This window comes from Liolophura sinensis, chromosome 3, assembly GCF_032854445.1.
Source record: "Liolophura sinensis isolate JHLJ2023 chromosome 3, CUHK_Ljap_v2, whole genome shotgun sequence".
NCBI classification, from domain to species: domain Eukaryota; kingdom Metazoa; phylum Mollusca; class Polyplacophora; order Chitonida; family Chitonidae; genus Liolophura; species Liolophura sinensis.
The window spans coordinates 20,051,538-20,072,608 of NC_088297.1; the positions used below are offsets into that span (position 1 = coordinate 20,051,538).

A 21,071-nucleotide genomic window follows, 5' to 3' on the forward strand; every position below is an offset into this window, starting at 1 on the left:
TTTAGGAATAAGCTAAGTTACGTTGACACAACTGTATAAACGTCTGATTAGGTCTGACTGGAGAATCGTCATATAGGAACCAGTCAAACTATAAATGAGTTCAATGTTCGCTGTTGTTGAGTGGAAATATATAGGCCGTAATGTGCATGGTAGAATTGTGTTTATTCTTGGGGAACCGGTCCCATGGTTGCGAATTCATCTCAAACTGAGTCGTAAGTCATAGAATGATGAATGAACCTATTTTCTAACGTTAGCACTCATTTTTAACCTTGTTGCAGAAGATTCATATGTATTAAAATAAACAAATTCCAAAGGTAAATAATAATTACCTTTACCAAAGGTAAATAATAATAATAATAATAATAATGGACAGATTCCTGACCCTGAGGCCAGAAATATATAAATATACGTTTATCGAAAGTGATAAACGTGCTGTTTCAGCATTTACATGAGTACATGAATAACTGGCATACAACCTTATCTGAAGTAAACTGACATGATACCCTATTTCACTGGTTACGCGTGACCATTTGCCAACGATCACACTGTTGTCGCTGCTCTGGTTTTACTCCCTGTGCTGTTGTCGTATTTCACTGGTTACGTGTGACCATTTGCCAAAGATCACACTGTTGTCGCTGCTCTGGTTTTACTCCTGTGCTGTAGTCGTATTTCACTGGTTACGCGTGACCATTTGCCAAAGATCACACTGTTGTCGCTGCTCTGGTTTTACTCCATTTGCTGTAGTCGTATTTCACTGGTTACGCGTGACCATTTGCCAAAGATCACACTGTTGTCGCTGCTCTGGTTTTACTCCCTGTGCTGTAGTCGTATTTCACTGGTTACGTGTGACCATTTGCCAAAGATCACACTGTTGTCGCTGCCCTGGTTTTACTCCCTGTGCTGTAGTCGTATTTCACTGGTTACGTGTGACCATTTGCCAAAGATCACACTGTTGTCGCTGCTCTGGTTTTACTCCCTGTGCTGTAGTCGTATTTCACTGGTTACGCGTGACCATTTGCCAAAGATCACACTGTTGTCGCTGCTCTGGTTTTACTCCCTGTGCTGTAGTCGTATTTCACTTGTTACGTGTGACCATTTGAAAAAGATCACACTGTTGTCGCTGCTCTGGTTTTACTCCCCGTGCTGTATTCTTTTATTGTTTTATATTCGATCGTAAATATCGAATATGTTGTGAGATAGCGCCACAACATACATACACACATTTCTCGTTGAAAAAGAGGAATACTGAATCGAGATACTTGGAGACTAGATTCCAACCTGAATTTGTCATTGTTCTCTTGCAAGTCATGGGTATTACATTGCTTGCTCACAAACTGCTATCAACAAGACAGGAATGAGCAATAGACTATGCAAGTCGAATTATTATAAGTAGGAAAGGTTTCTTCATCAAGTGTACAGTACTTAAAATTGCCACAACCTTATGGATTGTCGTGAATCGATATATACAGGCTTGAGTCATTCTCCTTACAGCGCACGCGCCGGCCTCCACTTTCGCTTTACATCACTGCTGCCACTAGCCAATTTTGTACAGAAATCTCGGACTACGCTAGAGTCACTGGAGTTACGGTGGGGAGACAGGAAGTGATGTCAGCTAAACTATGTACAACATGATTCAAACGAGCACCTGGAACAATTTAATTGATGAATGCTGATTATTGGTCGATGGAAGCATGAGATTAATCCTAAACAAGCCAACCAGCGTCGCACTGGCTCCAAATTTCAAGCTTGTCTAGTGGTGGCACTGACGTAAAGCTAGCGAACGGAGTGGTGCACATGCGCTGTAAGAAGCACGAGTATGACCCAGATTTCAGCCATATCTCCAGGCAGGAAGGTGAAAGATGACCAGTGTGATGAACGTGTGTGAACGGTTAAATAATTGGCTAAGCCAGATATGATTATTTTTTGTCCGGATTTGAGTCCAGGTGAGAATATTTCAGCTGTTGTTTTTATGGGGTTTTTTTGTAACAAAGCCAAGAAGTGGCAATCCCCTCCGGCCGTAAGTGGGAAGGTCTGACAGCAACCTGCGGATGGTCGTGGTTATCCTTCGGGCTCTGCCCGGTTTCCACCCCACCATAATGCTGACCGCCGTCGTATAAGTGAAATATTTTTGAGTACGGCGTAAAACCCCAATCAAATAAATAAATAAATAAGAAGTGGCAAGAGAAACCGATACCAGGTGTGGTCGACCTTCACCAAGGGTTGCAGACTTCTGAGATCTCAGGAGTCACCTTCCTGCAGTAAATATGACATCTCTGCATTCCAGCTCGAACGTTGAAATCAAAGAAAACAAAAGAAGTGAGAGGTGCCCATTATGTCCTCAACAGGACACTTCTACATTGTATAAATTGGTTTCTCGGAAGGTAGAAGTGAAAGGAATTCCCCCCAGAAAGAACTAAGATATATTTTATTCACTGGAAATATACGTAAAAAGATAAAAGTCGTTGTACTACTTCAATTTTTTTTCACTTTAAAGGATACATGACTCATTTGTTGTTTTTTTTTTTCTTAGTATTTAGCTTAGGCTATTTCATGAACATTGAGAAGTACAAATGGCTTATCACCCTTCTTCTTGTGGAGCAATTGTCGCTTTAAGCTAGAGTTTTCCGTAGACGGTTCGAAAATTAAGAAGTTTGCATTGGTGACGTCAAAGGTGAAAACTGTAAAAACAACTTTGTTTGGGGAAGAGCCCAAATTGATGTGGAGGGTGTGACTCTAAACACATCGAAAAGAGAATACATCTATTGAAATACCCTTTAAGAAAGAGATTCATGTATATGTGGTAGAAGGAAGAGCGAGGGGGATTTGAGGATAGTATGCATTTGACAAAATCTCTCTCTCTCAGTGACCTCTTTTTGTTTCCGTGGGTAATTTTATCGATTTGAAATACAAATGGAAACTCTCTTTAGGAATATCTCCTTAGGAGTGAGATTTTGATCTGTCAAGTGCAAGATCTACCATTTGTACATGAGATGACGCTTATATCCTCTCCTGACCACGTCAAAACTTTCCCAGAAACCAGACAGCTTAAGCTGGCGTTCAAGAATCCTCGCTAACAAACAGATATTTCATACTAAAGTGAAGTAAAGACTTTCAGCTTTCACAACTTACAGTTTGAAATAATTTGCTATGATGAAACAGTCTAGATTCGACTTTAATTTTTAATTGGGAGGCAGGGGTTTGGATGGATTGTTGTTTAACTCTCTAATTTTTAAAGCGTGAGCTTTCAGTCATTTTAGATGATAGAACAACCGGATTTCCCGATGTAAATCATCGGTCTCTGGCAAGTTACTTTCCTATCTGTGGCATCAGGAACGTTATATTGCACAAACGACTCCACGAGCGTTTTCCCACCGTTCATCGTCACCAAGGTCCCTTAAGCAGAGATAGGGAGAATCTACAAATTACCTGTTAAAGGTCGGCTTTGAAGACGAGCGCCTTTTACCTCTCGACCACGGGTGGGAGGTGGGGGGGGGGGGGGTAAGAAGACGTATTTTGATATTTTAGAGCCCATCACCTGTCTTACAACCGCTAATCACGTTTTATCTCGATAACAAAGCAAATTTAATTGTCACGTTCGACATTCGTATACCACTAGTAATCCGTGTAAAGGAGCGTAAAGGGGCGTTTCATGATGATAATATCTAGACAGATTTTCAAAACAACCTATAACACAAGTTCCTATGGGAAGAAATAATATACAAATAGTAAATCAGGCTATTACCATGTAGCGTCAAAATGTTCAGTATAGCAGGGAAAACAAAGAAAACAAGACAGTAGATAAATCTCCTTGTCCTGGGATAATTTCCCGGTGAAGTAAGCATTTAAACGAAACCAATGAATTCTTTAATCCATTGAGGAAACTGCTGAACAAAACAGGCAGTTACATCGATCAACAGAACGAATTATTTAACCAGATCATGAATAAATGTATCAATCATTCAGAAATTCCATTAGACACCTAATTTGGATTGCGCCATATATAGCAATACTTCAAGCATTGTCCCATTCCGTTAACGCCGACACGTCACGATGTCGTTAACATACGCTCTATATTGTGGTGTATGCGTTGTTCATCTCATATATTGACAATGTCGATGAGAACTCTAGTAATGCATTTGGAATATTGTGTTTTCCCAGAGGACCAGATTAAGCCTGCGAATCTCTTATCAGATTTGTACCTCGCCTATAGTGTGCTTTGGTGGCGCCAAAGCGAAGAGCGGAATGAAATTCTTCAGCCACGCTATTCTCACAAAGCCTGGGTCTGTCTTGTTCCTGTGGGGAGCATAATTGGGGAGGGTGAGCGGCAAAGGGTGAAGAAAATCCTTTGAAGCTTTTGTTTCCTCTAAGGATTTGAGATCCCAAAATGCAATGCAAATTTACTGCGAATTGTCGGCGATTTTGATGGAAATTGTTTTATGAGCTTTGTGGGATTTGTAGGGTGCAAAGGCCGACGTGACCTAGGGCACGACCCCTGTCATATCGAGAGATTATCTCTATAACCCAGGCAAGTACGCTATATACGCTCAGAGATGATCAGCACTCAGTATAAAAACATCCCTCGTCCATAATCGACGGGCTTACATGTGGCACAGACGCTTGGCTTATTACCTCATATATGCTGATTGTATCATGGGTTACTCGATACTCCGTTAGCAGTTGATCGACAGCAATAAAGATAAGGGCATGTTAATTAGCAAATAAATTTCACAATCAGAAGACAACCAAGCCCCCATGTCGTAAAACTGTGTTTCTAGTTACCGGAAGTGCAATCAGTTAATGATTAGATTGGATCTGTTATGTGTGGAAGACATCTGCACTGTGTAATAGAGACGTATATACCTGAAGACATTAGCAGTATATTTTAATTACTGCACAAGATACGCCGTCAAAACTGCTAACTAAGCCGCCTGGGTGGTCTTATTTGAAGTTCGTTGAAGACCATTTGCCTTTTACCAATGTAACGCACGCCATGAGTCTGATCTATGGGCCAAACACAATCAAAAGTTCGTCTGTTACCTGCCAAAGACAAAGGGTTTACTCCTGGCTCCCTCGGCTTTCTTATTGGCCGTTAACCTGTAAGAAATCTTCTTTAAACAAATAAAGAATTAAATTAAATAATTAAAATCCCCAGGAGTGAAACAAACTGTAATTTTGTAAATTTAAAAACAAATATACCGTTAGATACCAACAAAATAAATAAATACAGAATATTTCATTTGACAAAATATGCCATACATTCGTTTCGAGAAAAGCAATGGTCATATATTTTTAATCACACTGATAATTAATGACATACCCCGGTCATACATGTGTATGTCTAAAACTCAAGTTAAGCGCAAAGTCTACCTTTCTTGTCCGAAATCTTTAAAGAAATGGGGGAGAATCTAATAAAAGCACATAGGTGTAATCAATGATGTATTAAAGATAAATCATGTCCGTCGTTGGCGAGATAGATTTATTTATTTATTTATTTGATTGGTGTTTTACGCCGTACTGGTGTAAAACGCAGGAATATTTCACTTATACGATGGCGTCCAGCATTATAATGGGGGGGTGGGGGAGCCGGGCAGAGCCCAGGGGAAGCCCATGACCATCCGAAGGTTGCTGCAGACCTTCCCACTCACGGCCAGAGAGGAAGCCAGCATTGGTGAGAGGCTCCTAGGTCAGTACGCTGCGGTAGCGGGCTAACCCGCTGAGCCATGAAGGCCCCCGGCTAGACAAACTCAAGACTTGCCTTTTGCGAAGCGTAAATCGAGCTATATCGGGATCTGATTCCACAGAGTCAGTTTTGACTTAAGCTGGGGTATGTCAGGTGCCTGGCAGTGGGCGCTAGTATCCTCCAACCACACGGTACCGCTTCGGTGGCCAAATAGTTAGAGCGTCCGCCTGGAAATCGGGAAACCCGAGATCAAATCCGGGTGGGGCCGTACAAAAGGCTTTAAATATGAGACGTGCTGCTGCCTCGCTGAGGGTGGTCAGCACTGACAGGTTGGAGCAAGAAAACAAAACTAGTTGGCCCGTAAAACTATTTTCTGTACGGTCTTACACACCAATCAGATAAATAAATTTATTACAAATTTCACCTTAAAGGTTGCAAATGGTTTGAAGCATTAAAAATAGTATTCCCATGCAAACACTCCGCTAATGGCTGGGTGCTGTCCGTATGATGCTGCCAACTGATTTTGTAACGTATAAACACGCCAGTAATATAAATGAGAGTTAACTGAAAGAATAACTGGAGCAGAAGTGCAGGTTATAATGTCATGACTTGCTAAGACTGGTCGATACCGGACCAGATGTTTGGATCACGGTTATTACATACTAGAAGCCTGTGGCGAAGAGTCCTGACTTTCTGACAAAATCCGTGTCATCTATTCACTTCTCATCCGTGCAATCATATCCCCCCTCTCTCCGTCCAACCAATCATGTCTTTCCCCATCACTATAGGCACTGCGTTAGTGGGCTGGTCAGCGGTATGGTACAATAATCACCGGATCAATGCAGCCAGAATGTCCATCTGGCGTGATAGTGAATGCAGTAACCAGCGACAAAGTAGCCTGATTTGTGTCTGAGCTCTAACCGTATGTCTTATTACCAAGAGGCAATGAGCCCTGGGGCTAGATTGATGATCAGTCACTGAGCGTCTGCGCGTTCACAAATACGTCAACCAATGTCGTAACATTATGTCCAGTGATCTCGTAACACCACCTCCACCGATCTCGCAATATCACGCACATAACATCACGTCATAAAAATTATCTTAATCTTAACATTATGCATAATATACTTTCATTTTATTATTTTTTTTTGTGAAGAGAGTTAAGGCGTTTAAAATTTCTGAATTCTAAGGTGGGCTTTATAAACCATACTGTCAGAGCTTAGGAACTCTGATATCACAGGAAGTTTTCTAACTCTAATCAGCACACTGAATGCTGGAATTTTACATATAATTAAAAGATTACTGATAAAAGATTCCCCCAAATTCCTTCCTTTTGGAGAACATCGGGAGAAAAGGTGATGTGACGTGATGTTTCTTTTGTACAAAAACAAAAACTTTGAGGGGCCTCCGTGGCTCAGTCGGTTAAAGCGCTAGCGCAGCGTAATGACCCAGGATTCTCTCACCAATGCGGTCGCTGTGAGTTCAAGTCCAGCGCATGCTGGCTTCCTCTCCGGCCGTACGTGAGAAGGTCTGCCAGCAACCTGCGGATGGTCGTGGGTTTCCCCCGGGCTCTGCCCGGTTTCCACCCACCATAATGCTGGCCACCGTCGTATAAGTGAAATATTCTTGAGTACGGCGTAAAACACCAATCAAAAAAAAAAAACAAAAAAACTTTGAACCATAAACGACACTAACGTGAGCCAAAGGACATACATAGACAGGTTTAATATCTAGTCTTATATTGATATCTGGTCCCGCATAACCATTGTAAAACGACCACCTGACAATTCTGTCTATGAACGAATCCTTCTTTTTTTTTTTACTTCATATACTTTCTTAGTCCTATGGTGGTTTGTGCTTGAACGTTGTTTTGAAAATTGATATTCACATTATTCAACCGGAACATTCATTACAGCTGATGGCTAGTATCTGAATGTCTGTTCTAACGCCTAGATTCCTTAAGGATTTGTCCTGACATATGAACACAATGTCTTCAGGGTAATGAGGTAAGATTTATGTATTTCTTTATTTAATTGATGTTTTACGCCTTTATCAAGAATATTTCACTTAAACGACATAGATCAGCGTTATGGTGGGAAACCGTCCAAAGTCCAGGGGAAGACCCACGACCATCCGCGGATTGTTGGCAGACCTTGCCACCTACGGGAAGACTGAAGAATGAAGTAAGAAGTAATTCGGAAAATCTAGCATGAAACATAGCGGTCCGTTATCAGGTGTGATCTGTGAGTTTAGACGGCTAGTGTACAATGTATAAGACATATGGAACACATGCTGTGTACATATGTGTCTAATAACCTAAAGAAAGCTATTCCTGCGGACGTCGCTGGTCTGGCAGAAATGTACCCGCTGTTAATGATGTGCCCGTATCTCATATGAACCGGAAAGCCGAGCAACGGCACTGAGGATAGGGTGACGGGAAAGTGATAAATGAACAGCGGATATAGCGTAAACAGCTTGGGTCGTAGTATGCACAAGAGGATCGCCCTTGTTAATAATGTCCAAACATCCGCTAAGGGGATATCCGTCACGTTGTAACCCTCACCGCTTATGATGTCAGTTAAGAAAGTAATTCGCCCAGGTTGACCAACGTAACGTAGTAATTTAACGGTTTTATCTAAGCAAAGTGAAAACCCTTCTGCGTGCCTTGAAATAAGTAAAAGTGGCCTTTTCAACAAAAGAGGATACACTTATTATGAGCATAAAGGAATGCAATGTGGATACGGCAAAGCTGAGGGGAAGATTTCATGGTTACAGAGTCTATGCCGCCCTAGCACACGGAATTTCTCGCCTCACCTCTGCTCGCTGTCTTGAAACATTTTTTATGATGGCCTTTTCCAGTCATGACCCTTAAGAGGGAATAGATAGGGTAAGGAGCATTTGGACTCTTGAAGAGCAATAATGCAAGCTAGATTGTTCACAAGCAAATGTGTTAGCGTGTTAGAGGCGACAGCCGGATTTTACAAGGGATAATCCAGTTTTGGCTAGCAGTAATCGGTGAATCAAATTTGTGAGACGTTACACTTCACTGGGTTTTATTCGGCGGCGACCCAGCGTTGACCATGGCACCGAATAACAAGGTCTGGACAAAAGCCTCTTCGGCGCGGCGCTAGTACCGCTGTTTTATCGTTCCTCCAATCTAGTTCTAGTCATCGTTAACTAGTGTTGTCTACCACATTATGTTGAGTATGTTATCAAGCGCGCACCATTAGACGATGGTAGTACCCAGTGGTAGTACACCATAGTACTGGTTAGATGGGACACTGATTAGACCCAAGCCTTTGACGCTACAAGTGTCCAATTTGTCAATATCTCCTCATGGGATGTCCTTTATTAGATTTTTGATAACCAAATCTTCGAAACAGCCCTTAGGCCTAGACGCATTTAACAGACCTTTGTAATTTTTTTTTTGACAGTCTTTCTTTCAGTGCACTGACTGTTGAATTTGAAAGGAAATGGACGAGGTTTAAGTTTCGCTTTCACTTGCGTACTTGTAGACGGATTTAACACAAAAATGTTACAAGGAAATTCATTGTGACGATATCTTTTGCTGTTTATTTGCAACCCGTCAAAGTTCTGAATGTGGAACCTTCCTAGTTCCAATTTTTTTCACATCTGTAAACGTAACAATGTAACTTTTATTTTTAACAATACAAGATCTACATTCTGTTGCTACAATTTTGGTGTTTGTATTATGTGACTAGGTGGAGTGTCATGCCTGGTGTCTTCGGCGTGATACTTCAGTGGCGGTAGCACTTTGCAGGCGTGGGCTTGCCCTTCTACAAGAAAACGCAGTATGTGTACACACACCTAATGACTACTCGTCCTCATATGGCTGAAAAACTGTTAATTTAACAGAAAGCTAAAATATGAAGTAAGGTTCATCACACAGTGAAATGAAAACTATGCCCAGAAATACTGTGATTTTGTTGTTGTTGTTGTTTTTCAGATTTTTTTAAGAGTATTGTTAGGCACTGATATATTTGAATACTATCGTGGGCTTTAAAAGCCAGACTGACGGTATGTAAGAACTTTGATGCCACATCAAAATATTTCCCTGATGTTCACCAGAAGGAAGGAATTTTTGGGAACATTAATTCATTATTTTTTTACTCATGGATAAAAAGAGTTATTGCAACATTAAATGTTGTGATTAGAGTTAAATAAACTTCCTGTGACACCAGAGTTCCTATTTTCTGACAGTTTGGTTCATACATGTCACCTTAGAATTCAAATGTTTGAGTGTCTTTAACACAAACAATAAAAAAAATTATAAGTACGACGTAAAACCCCAAGCATACATACATACATGCAAACTCCCCCTGTAAATCTGTCATCAGACTAGTACTAGCAGGATTCGAACCCGCGACCCTGTTCCCTTACTAATACAGCCATAGTCTCTGAACCGAGTAGGTAAAATCATTGTACAGCGCTGTATTTTATCTTAGAATTTTCTGCATTTTGTTTTACTTAATTTCCCGCGAGCCATTAGTGCTTTGTGCCGTGAGCAGTGTTACAACTAAAACACTATCAATAACAGTTGAAACAAAAACCTGTCTGGAATGAAAACATTACACGAATATTGAAATTGTTATTTGTGACCAGATGTCAATTATGAAACAATCAAAACGGTTAAACGCTGCTTCGATTTTTGCTCATCATTGCTTTTTCAGTATTTCTCTAATATTGATCTTGGTGTACCCATGCATTTTTTTATTCAGAGTTTCCTGGAAACTGCAGATTTTCAATGCACATGTTTCCCTGTTTGTTTGGCCCCAGCTCTGGCGGCTTTGTTTATGTCTAGTCTTGTGTAATTGATTTTTTAAGACACCTATTTGCTGAATACACCAGCTGTCGTTACATTCCACATATAACCATTGTTTCTCCCGGTTCGCCCACATTGCGCGCGCCCCGCGTACGAACACTATGGGCACTGGAGATTTGTGAAAAGTACCTTTGAGGTTGGCAAGGCAGTAGCTTGAGAGTGTATGCGCATGTACGGGAACAAGGTATGTGTAGAAAGACTGAATATGTAGAAATCGCTATCATCGAGTTTCTGTGACAACAGGGTTATTGTTTCAAGTACCCCCTGTGTGGTCATTGCGTTAGTTATACGCACTATTACGACAAATGCCAAGCACTGTCAGTTAAATAATCCATAAACGCATGCACGTGACGTAATATCACGCACCACTTATATGTATTAAAATGAAATCGAATTACCGCTGTAATTCCATCACGTTGGAGAAACGCCCACCCGCTGAAAGTAAACGCGCAACGTAAACCTCACGCACGCTCCTAGTTAGCGGGTGGAGGTTTTGAATATTCACTGTGACTCACTGTCATCATGTGGATACACGCGCACTCATCATGTGGATACACGCGCACTCGTGAGGTACGTGTAATGCACTGTCAGATGAGTATTCCATACAATTATACGTGTGACGCTAACTTCACGCACCCTTTCTATGTAACAGAGACTGCGAGTTGTGGTTTTGAATGACCACTGTGAGGTCATAACGTCGGATACACGCACTCGTGATGTGAATACCACGATGTCTGTAAAACATTTTATACACGTATGTCAGTGATGGAAATGTGAAGCGCTACGAGTTAAGTAATTTGTTCATGGGGTAAACATCACAGAATAGATGCTGACTGGCCGATACAAAGAGAGCTCCGAAGAGTGATACTTGCCTCTTTTAAAGCGGGTACCAGTTATATAAAAGTCTTTATTCGCGTGCCACTTTTTTGAGCGTAAATATACCTTGTTAGCGTTGGTAGCAAAAGCAAAGTGTCTGATAGGCTGCCCCTATCACTACCAGCAGCAGGGTAATCATTCTAGTAAATTTCTACTACAGTCAGCAGATTTTGCAGGAATGGATGCCCTTCCAATAAACCACATGGTTTCCACTAATATTACGTGACAACATTTAATGGTGTAATCCAGGCATTCTTGATTCTTAAAACTTATTTGAAAACTGATTCATCAAAAACACGAATAATGAAAGCTAAATCAACTCGCTGGTTCCATCGAAATGAGTGAGTAAGTGCTTGAGGTTTAATGTCGTAATTAACAATTTTTCACTCACTGACGACTCATCGAAATGACAGCGTAAATTCACAGAAAGCTATTATATTCATCAGGGTTATAAATACATCTCGCTACGGGATCACGAAGCCATCGTCGACAAGTCATAATTTCAAACCAGTTTAAAACTGATACTTCTGATGAAAGAAACTGAAAATATTGCTTGAGAACGCAAATTCTGGGTAAGTGATTTTCAGCTAATATTACAGAAAGGAACACACCAAATTTAATGATAAAAAGTTTGACGTAAGGTTAAAATCGTCTTTTCAAGCAGAATGCACATTTTAACATATACTAAACCTGTTACTTCGCGAGCGGCAGGGTCGACCGAAATCTAGGACGCAGTCGTGAACAAACGGTGGGAAGCAGAAAACAACTTTAAGCTCGAGTGATATGGGGTAGGTTTCCGTGTTACAGCTGTCCTTACGTCAAGGTCATTGAATATAAGGGGCAGCGGTCTGTCAAGTTTCCGGCGTTTTTTGGTCAAATGTATTTCCATTGATCGTGTTTCGAACACGTCTGCTGATAGGTTCATCGGTTGCCTATAACCCCTGGGGCGAGAACCCGTCCATCGTTAATAACTGTACATGCCATTTACCTCAGTGTGATCGATCAGCCCTTAAGGTGGTCTCGTACTTGGTTTGTAGGATTATCACAATTGAATCACAGAAGCCCACCGGTCGCAGCAGCTGTGTCGCTAACTCTCAGAAACACCAGACTGCTTTACGAGCCAAAACGCAGTGAGGACAAGTCGTAAACACAGCTTAGAATCAACGTTCAAACCCACGGGACGAAAGACCATTCCGCAGTCTTGAGGAATCCGAAGACATTGTCCTGAAAAATGTCAGATCTTGGTCCCAGGGGTAATTTGGGCTGTGATGAGCAGGTAAGGACACGGACTGAATTTATGCTGAGAACCTTCCACATTTTGACACAAGTGGTTTTCATCAGGCTATGTTATTAGAACTTTAATTGGATCAGATTAGTTGATTCCGATTTTCAACCCTCTAACCATTTCGGAAATGTGTACTGGGTTGTACTAACTCAAAGCGAGCTTCACGCGATTAATCCCTACCCCGAAATGTGTATCGCTCAAAGCATTTTGAAGCCAGATTATTTTAGCACCGTGAATACTGCTAAATGTTTCTACTATCTGAAAACAACCGCATCCACTTTGGCATGTGTAAAAGTGGTACACAAATTGTGTATGCCTGATACACATGTGGTTGTGGATGTATTACACAAATTACATTAGTTGTGTACTGCTGATACACAAAATTATGGGGATTTTTAGTTGTGAGACTCTTTTGCTCATGCAGTAGTTCTTAGAAAGTATCATCACGTGCTTAGCCTGTATTTACGCTTTTTGAACATATTATTGAAAGTTGTTTATCATCAACATTGCATCAGATTTTTTCGTTATTTAAAGTGGATTTTAAAACAAAACCCCAGGAGCTTCATTTCCACCAGAGCGCTATAGCTTCTTTCATTTAAGAATTCGTTTTCATCTACCTGGTGAAGCCCTGAGATGAAATGAAACTAAGTATGTAGTCTTCAAACACATACAAAAATAGTATGCTTAATGGGTGTTTGGTTTCATGTTTTTATCTACATTTTAAACATTTTAGTAATTTTTTTTGAATTCCTGGTGATCTTCCTCCTAATCGAATCCCCAATCTAATCGTAACATGCACCGATAACTGACGTGATTAGATCGTCTGTGATAGTGGTTTATATGCATTTAGCAATTCTAATTTGTATTAATCATTGATCAAACCCACTGATCGAACTTTTTCAGCTCTCTAAGGTCTACAGTTTAGTTAAAGTTTCAAAACTTCTCATGTTTTACATATTATGTGAAAATAGTCAATCATATCTGAATATAGAATGTGAGATATATAGTTTAGCTATTGTCGTAAACTTGTCGTAGGTTCTTATAACATGTTTATGATTTAAAATGTGAAAAAACGCTTAGCCTCTTCAGCTAGTAAAAATATGGCATGACATTCAAGCCAATGGCCAGCAGTTTTTCAAACTGTGTTGTTCAGTGCATGCCAATGTCGCTGGCAAAATCTTGGAAGATTTGAATGAAGTTTTTTTGAAAATATTTTTTTCAATTTTTTGTAAATAAATATGATAATAGAATGATCACGTGACCACATTACTTAAGATTTTCACGTCTTGATCTGTACATACCTACAAGAAAGTATGATTCAGTGTGATCTTATGAGAAACTATTAGAATATATTGGGAGTTACATCGATATAATTCAATGGGATCCAAGCCCAGATGATTACCCTAACAACAGAAAATAAAAGTGTGTTCCCCTTTGTGTGTAGTAGGATATTTTAAACACTTGAATTATCTAGCTGGATAAACTCCGGTCTTGCTGCACGTGTGATCACGGGATTAGACTGTGTACATGAAACCAGGACGACCGTTTGTTACTGTATAAAGGTGAATCATTTCACTGACTGAAAGAAACTTGAATTGCATACGCATGTATCCTGTTTAAAAAACGCATTGCTTCCTTTTACCACACACTTCTTATCCACTGAAAATAAACTAAGGCTATTTACGGCTTTCCGGGCCTTTCTGTTTATGACTGAATTATTAAAGGGACTGAAGGTCATAAAACATTCGTTGTTATGATATCAGTCATAGGTATCCCGGAGGTTTGCTTTGTTTCTGTTCTTTTCGCCTGTATTTTTCACAAACCTTTGGGTTCTTGCTCTCTGACCGGAAAAATTGGCCTAGGTTGACGTTACAGTCTCGGATATAATCATTGTTTACTGGCCTATATAATTAGCCAGCATTGTACGCGTCAAACGACACCCTGTCAGTACCGATGAATAGACAGGCATTAATCAACCAATCCGGGTGACAGTGTTGGAAAAGGTAAATCAGGAAGAGTTTTATTACCCAGTTATATTGAGTGACTTTTGTGGGAAATTTTCGGACCTGATACCATCATCTCTAGTCATGATGACTTAATTAAGTTCTCTACAGAAATAAAAAATTGGCCTAGTTCTGCATTTAGAGGAGTACATTGCGCTAAGCCTACGCTAATCCCGATCTGAGTAATTACTCTCGAACCAAAATGAACCGCGTTAGCCAATTATTTTTCGAGTTGATCAACATGGGAAGAAAGCCCCCTCGGGACGATTTTATTCATGTGTAAATCCCAAACAATAACATCTAGAAGCACTTTGATCTAATTACTAAATATAACGAGGCCCATCGAAGAGTCGAGGCTAGTTAGTATTTTCCGTGCCAGTGGGGATGAAAGGGACCCGCCGTGACCGACAGCATAATCGACTTGTTAACTATAGCGCCCTGAATTTTGTCTCAGAATCACTGACATCAAATAGTAGTTATTAGCGAAATTCCACAATGTATCGTCGCACTTTCTTAACGAGTTCACTTGTGTGCTCGTGACACCAGTTAACCTTTATCGCCCAAACATAACAGCACGCTTTTAATTTAACCAACTTCTGTCATTTTCTGAACCATCCCAAATCCGTGTAACCAAAACCGTTTTAGTAACGTGTTGAAGCAGGGAAACCAAGATCCAGTCATTGTATCCAAACAAATGTGTTTCACGGAAAATTGAAGTCTCTCAGTGAAATATTTAAGTACCGAACAGTATACTAAAATATCTCATTTTGTCAGCCAACTGTATACTTGGATATCTCAGTTATGGTACATTAATATCAAACTTTTAGCAAATCATTGATGCTCTGACAACTCTACGTTTAGTGTATAGTTACATGCGATAGCATGATGTTAATGTAACCAGTAGTCCAACCACAACACTGCCTTCCGTGAAATCCCATGTCTGATACAATTTCAATGATGCCAGTATAGACATGCATGCATATTTCATTTGATAGTGTTTTTGCTTACGTCGTGTTCAATGCATATTTAATAGCTGATGCGGCAAATCCTTGCACTATAATATAGTGCGCTTTCAGCCATCATATTCCCTACCCAAAGCAGGTGATGAGTAAAGCGGTGTCTAATCTTCACCATTATCATAACTCTTTAGTGCGGATTTGTTTGTTGACGTATTTAGACAATCCAGTCCTGTCAGTTATTTTCACTTCATCATTCCCTTTTCAGCTTCATTTCAGTTTAAGCTTCATTTCTCACCGTAATAACATTTCCAAGCTACTTCCATAGGTTTGTTTGTATTTGACAGACGTCCACAATGGGAAGGTATTTCTGTAATATTGATTCCGCAGCTTTTGTGGCAAGATAGTTATTACAAATGCTGCACCCTTCTCGGTTAATTGACTCCCGTAATGAAAACCTAGATATGCTTATTTCATTGGGTTTTTATTAAAGGATCTGAGAAAAGGATGAGAAGAACGAATCAAGCAAGTGAACTTCCTAGGTTGAAACCAAAGTTTCAAATGATATTTTCTACCTGAATTAATTAGAAGGCAGTTTTGTCATGCGACCATCAATAACTATATCAGAAATCTGGTGATCTGCACTTATTACATTAGCTCCGAGTTTAGGTTATTGACCCAAGTCCAGTAATCTTATTGGTTCAAAAACCCGACTTAAAAGACTTAAAACCTTAGGGAAATGTGAAATACATATAGCTATTTCGAATGAAAGAAATATATAAAGGTTTTTCATTTTGTGTCATTGTATATACAGATTATTATGATTCTAACCATTATTATTGCTGATGTTGCTCCCTGTCGTATAAATGAAATATGCTTGCGCACGGCGTAAAACACCAATGAAATAAACAAATAAATATTATCCTGACTGTTATTAATCGCATTATTCCGTTTGTCTTGCATATGATTTTCGTTTTCTAGAGCTTTCCCTGGCGGATACACTTGAGACCTAACTGACCTCCTTCTCTTACTGGATCTCGTGTTCATTTGCGCTGCTAACAGGTCTTTAATTCTCAATAACCACCTGGGAAAAACTCGCCAGTTTCTCTCCCCCTGTTAAAGACCCCTTGATCAACCCACTAAAAGGAGGATCTAGTCTGTTTGCCAGTTTTTCCAAGAAACCTCAATAACTGGTACCTTGTTCTTATTACCCTCTTAACACCGCGTTATAGCTGTCAGCTCAAATTGAGCCCTCTTCGAATAAGAACGCATTTCACGCTCAATTATCGTTTCGTCGCAATGATAATCTGATTTACGATACAATGCATTAATAATGATCTACTTCGGTATTTCAGGCTTCCTGAAGATGCTGGTTTTACTGCTTGGAAGATCGCCAAGGAGCCAATCCTCTGTGGCCGGATCACGATACTGAAATCAGCTCTCTCTGGTAGCTAGTGATGAAGACGTCATCTGCGGCGCGATGAACGGCCCGTAGCCGGGTTTCTGGGAATAACGATCGCGTGCTCGCAGTTGGCGAAGTGCGCTGTTATTACACGGCAAAGGGCGGGCCTTAAGGATTACCCAGCTCTCTTGCGGATTACGCATTTAATTGTGGCCATAGATTACACAGTTGTTATCGATAGTGCCGCTATATCTGCTGGCTAGCCTCCAGATGGTAAGCCTAGTTCCCTTTGTACGCCCTTGTGGCTAAGTGTTAGTTATTTACCCTTCCGTAGCAAACAGCTTAGGTGAACATGTGAACACACTCTGTGGGTCTCCAAGCTCAACACAGAGTTGTGATTTCTTTTTTTTTCTGTGTTCTTCGGGATGTTTTTTTTTTTTTACTCTGGAGTGATCACGGCGAACAATCTGTATTATGACGGATAGGTCCCAAAAGATCTGCCACTAGTGGTTAGTAGTGCCTGGAAGAAAAATGGATTTTACCACGGCGACCGTGTTTACGATCAGTGAGGCCAACATGACGGCCCAGTCACTCGTTGTGAACAGAACTCATTTTTTGGGAAACTTAACCGCGGACATGGATCACACTCCATCAGTGGCTTTACAACTCACTCGATTTTACGTCCAGAAGATCTTTGTGCCTATAGTCGTCACGGTGGGTATCTTGGGCAATATATGTAACATTGTCGTACTGAGTCATCCAAGAATGACCAGTTCTACTAACGTGTATTTGACCATTCTCGCGGCTTGTGACATGTTGTACTTAGTCTTTAGTCTAACACTTGGATTTGTGTTTTGTTCGTACCGGGACATGCCGGAGTCTTCGTTCCAATACATTCCATATGGTCGAGTCCTCAGCGATATTTTCGGGAACACGGCTGTTTGGTTAACCGTAGCATTCACCATTGAACGGTACATCGGGGTCTGTCACCCAATGAAGGGTAAGATTTGGTGTACCGTCACCAGAGCCAGATGGATTGTCCTACACACATTCTTGATCTGTCTCACCATAACATTTCCGGAGTTCTTCGAGATGGAGATAGCAGAAGTTCGAGACGTTTCGGCAAACACTACTTACTACATCTGTCGCGGCACAGAACTGTCCGAATCGCACAGCTATCAGATTGGATATTACTGGTTTTACGTAACATTCTTCACGCTTCTGCCGCTGCTGCTCCTGGCAATATTCAACAGCTTTCTGATCAAATCCGTCTGGGAAGCCATCCGCATCCGTCGTGAGCTCCAGAACAGCAGTTCCCGGCGAGACAACAGGACCCATCAGGAGCAGCATCGCATCACCATCATGTTGATCACTGTAGTCATTATGTTCATGCTGAGCCAGCTACCCTGGACGATTCTGTTGCTGTACAAGGCCTTTCTTAGTGCTAATGATATTCCCGCCAACAGTGATGGACTCCGAATAGCCGGTAACATCACCAATCTCCTGGGTCAAGTTAACGCATCGTGTAACTTTCTGCTGTACTCGTACTTCAGTACACGGTTCAGGAAAACATTCCAAAAACTCGTCTGCTCTTGGAACGAGAATTTCATAAAGTCCCCACGGTTGGGAACCAGGAATCCGTCTCACGTTCTTACGTCCACTGTGAGAGGAAACCGGGAGGATACAGCTTGTGACGAAACTCTTATTCCTCTCAAGTCATGTTCCTGGCAAAATGGCTATCACGGAAACGGTGTAAAATCCGCCCCAAAAGGCTAACAAAAAAGTTCATCTCTTAACCCGGAGAAAACCGGATATACCCGTATACTGTGATAAAAAACACACAAAAATGCTGAAGTTTATTTTGCTGATTGGAAATAAAAGCTTTAATGGCATTAAATTTAGAAGACCGTTTCTTTATTGATCTCTATGAATACAGTCGTTAGCACTGTGACCTGCTGTCAAGTAACCGTATCATCATAATGGATAATAGTGACGGTTAATACTTACTTCATTTTTATGTTTTCTCTCCTTATACGAGATAAGATTGGATTTCTCCGCTTAGCCGTATACTGTAAAAATGTGTACTTATAATGTGTACATATTATTTTGAGTTTCTCCAAGTCAGCGACGTCCAAAGGGACGTATTGTCTCCAGTCTCATTTAAGCCAAATACATGAAAGCCTACGCTAATTGGGACCAGCGAAAATACTGACATGTGTCAAACTTTTACGACTTACCTCCAATTCCCATCTGACTGGATAACTCTGTTTGAACAACGACTTAACGAGACTTTTTAAGTCGTTCATTCGAGTCTCGCCATGGCAATTATTTTCGCTGGTCTCAATTTTTTCATTCTGGTGGTGGTGGATTATTGGCGGTGATTGTAAATTATTTGAAGTAAGGTTTCCATATACTGACCTCTCCCTAAGGCGTGTCCGCAGATGCGATTGTCGTGTCGATCCGAGGGATTCGACTCGTGTAATGAAAATAGGACAAGCTCTATTTCAGGCCTTTGAAAGATTCATAAATCCCAAGGTGGATGCTGCTCATGTAATGGACCTGTTCTATTTCATTTCACACGTCGAACTCGACGAGTTGTATCCGAATTCGACGACTCCTTACGACAAAACGCATAGTCTGCAGGCTGCTTAACCAAAATGGGATATCGGCAGATGTCCGAAGTATTACGTAATTTCAGTGGCGCTGGACATTCCACTGCAGCGTCAACAGTGCAACGTCACAGTGAGTAGACCACAAAAGTCACAGACGAAACCGTAGCACACAACATGTTTTGCCTCACGCAACAAAGACTTTGTGACGTGAAGTCCTATGTCGTACTAGTGCTACCTTTTTAGAACAGGAAAATCTGCCGGTACCCCATTGCACAATCGTATTCTCTCAGCCCACTATTTGTCCAATCAAATTCTTTCTTTCGTATCTTGGGAACAAAGTAATATGGTGTCTGCATAATGTCACTGGGTTGGGTGTCATGTCTGGTGTTCTCGGAATGATACTGCAGTTGCGGCAGCCAATTGTTGAGTAAGACATTAAAACCCGAGCATATAAACACACATAATTATAAACCAGCATAATACACAATTTGGATACCGATTTATTTATTTCGCCCAGCTTCTTTCTTCATGAATCTGTCCTAATTTCATAACTTATACACTTATATAATTTATATACTTTATATAATTCTCTGGTATTTTGTATTGAACGGCGTTTTGGGAAATGGCCGTGCGATAACTCGGAACGTCCATTCTGGCTGACGGCTGGTACATTTTTACAAATGTGTGTTTCGACGCCTACTTTCCAATGGTATATGTGTATACGCAAAAAAAGTATCCTTTGATCTTTTCACCTCATCCTTCTTCAAAAGAAAAAATATTAATTTGGGCCTGCTAGTCTGTCATGATTTTGTATCCGTAAAATACCAGCTGAATGCTGTCTGAACTAAATGAAATTCTATGTGCAGATTGATTTACTGATCGCTCTGACTCGAAATTGTTTTAAATTTGCCTCTCACACTCGTCGCTACTCTGGCTTCATTCTTTATGCTATACGTATTTAATTATTTTGTATACCGGCATCAACCAAGATCCTGCTGATGTACTAAGCATCCACAACGCCTGGTCCCTTTCCATTGTTTCAATGTTACTGTATGTTAAATGTGATAACAACTCAGCATTTGAAGTAATTCTAGACCAATGACGTCTGATAAATTTCATTTAACATGACTGCATATTTTTACTTAATTCTGTTTAAGCCATTGTGCTGGGGGTGGGGGGGGGGTCTTATTATTTTACGTAACTTATACATTTACATGAACTGTTACCCTCCATGCTGTATGTCCTTAATTACGTTGATTGTTCTAATGGTTTTACCTAATGCTTTTGAGTTAATTCCGTTTGAGACATTTTGATAAGTAGTGACTAAAACCTTTATGTCATGAAATATCAAGTGGCAGTAATTTAGACTGTCATTGTTCTCGCTTTAGTGGAATCGGTGCGTCCACACAGACAT

The 21,071-nt window shown here is 40.6% G+C and overlaps 1 protein-coding gene across 1 annotated transcript; it reads left to right on the forward strand.

Annotated features, from left to right (window-relative positions):
* Nucleotides 1-17,625: 17,625 nt before the first annotated feature.
* On the forward strand, nt 17,626-18,821 carry LOC135463451 (FMRFamide receptor-like). The gene has a single exon (XM_064740710.1). It carries the CDS (start codon nt 17,682-17,684, stop codon nt 18,819-18,821), a length of 1,140 nt encoding a protein of 379 aa, XP_064596780.1. The 5' UTR covers nt 17,626-17,681.
* The last annotated feature ends 2,250 nt before the right edge of the window (nt 18,822-21,071 follow it).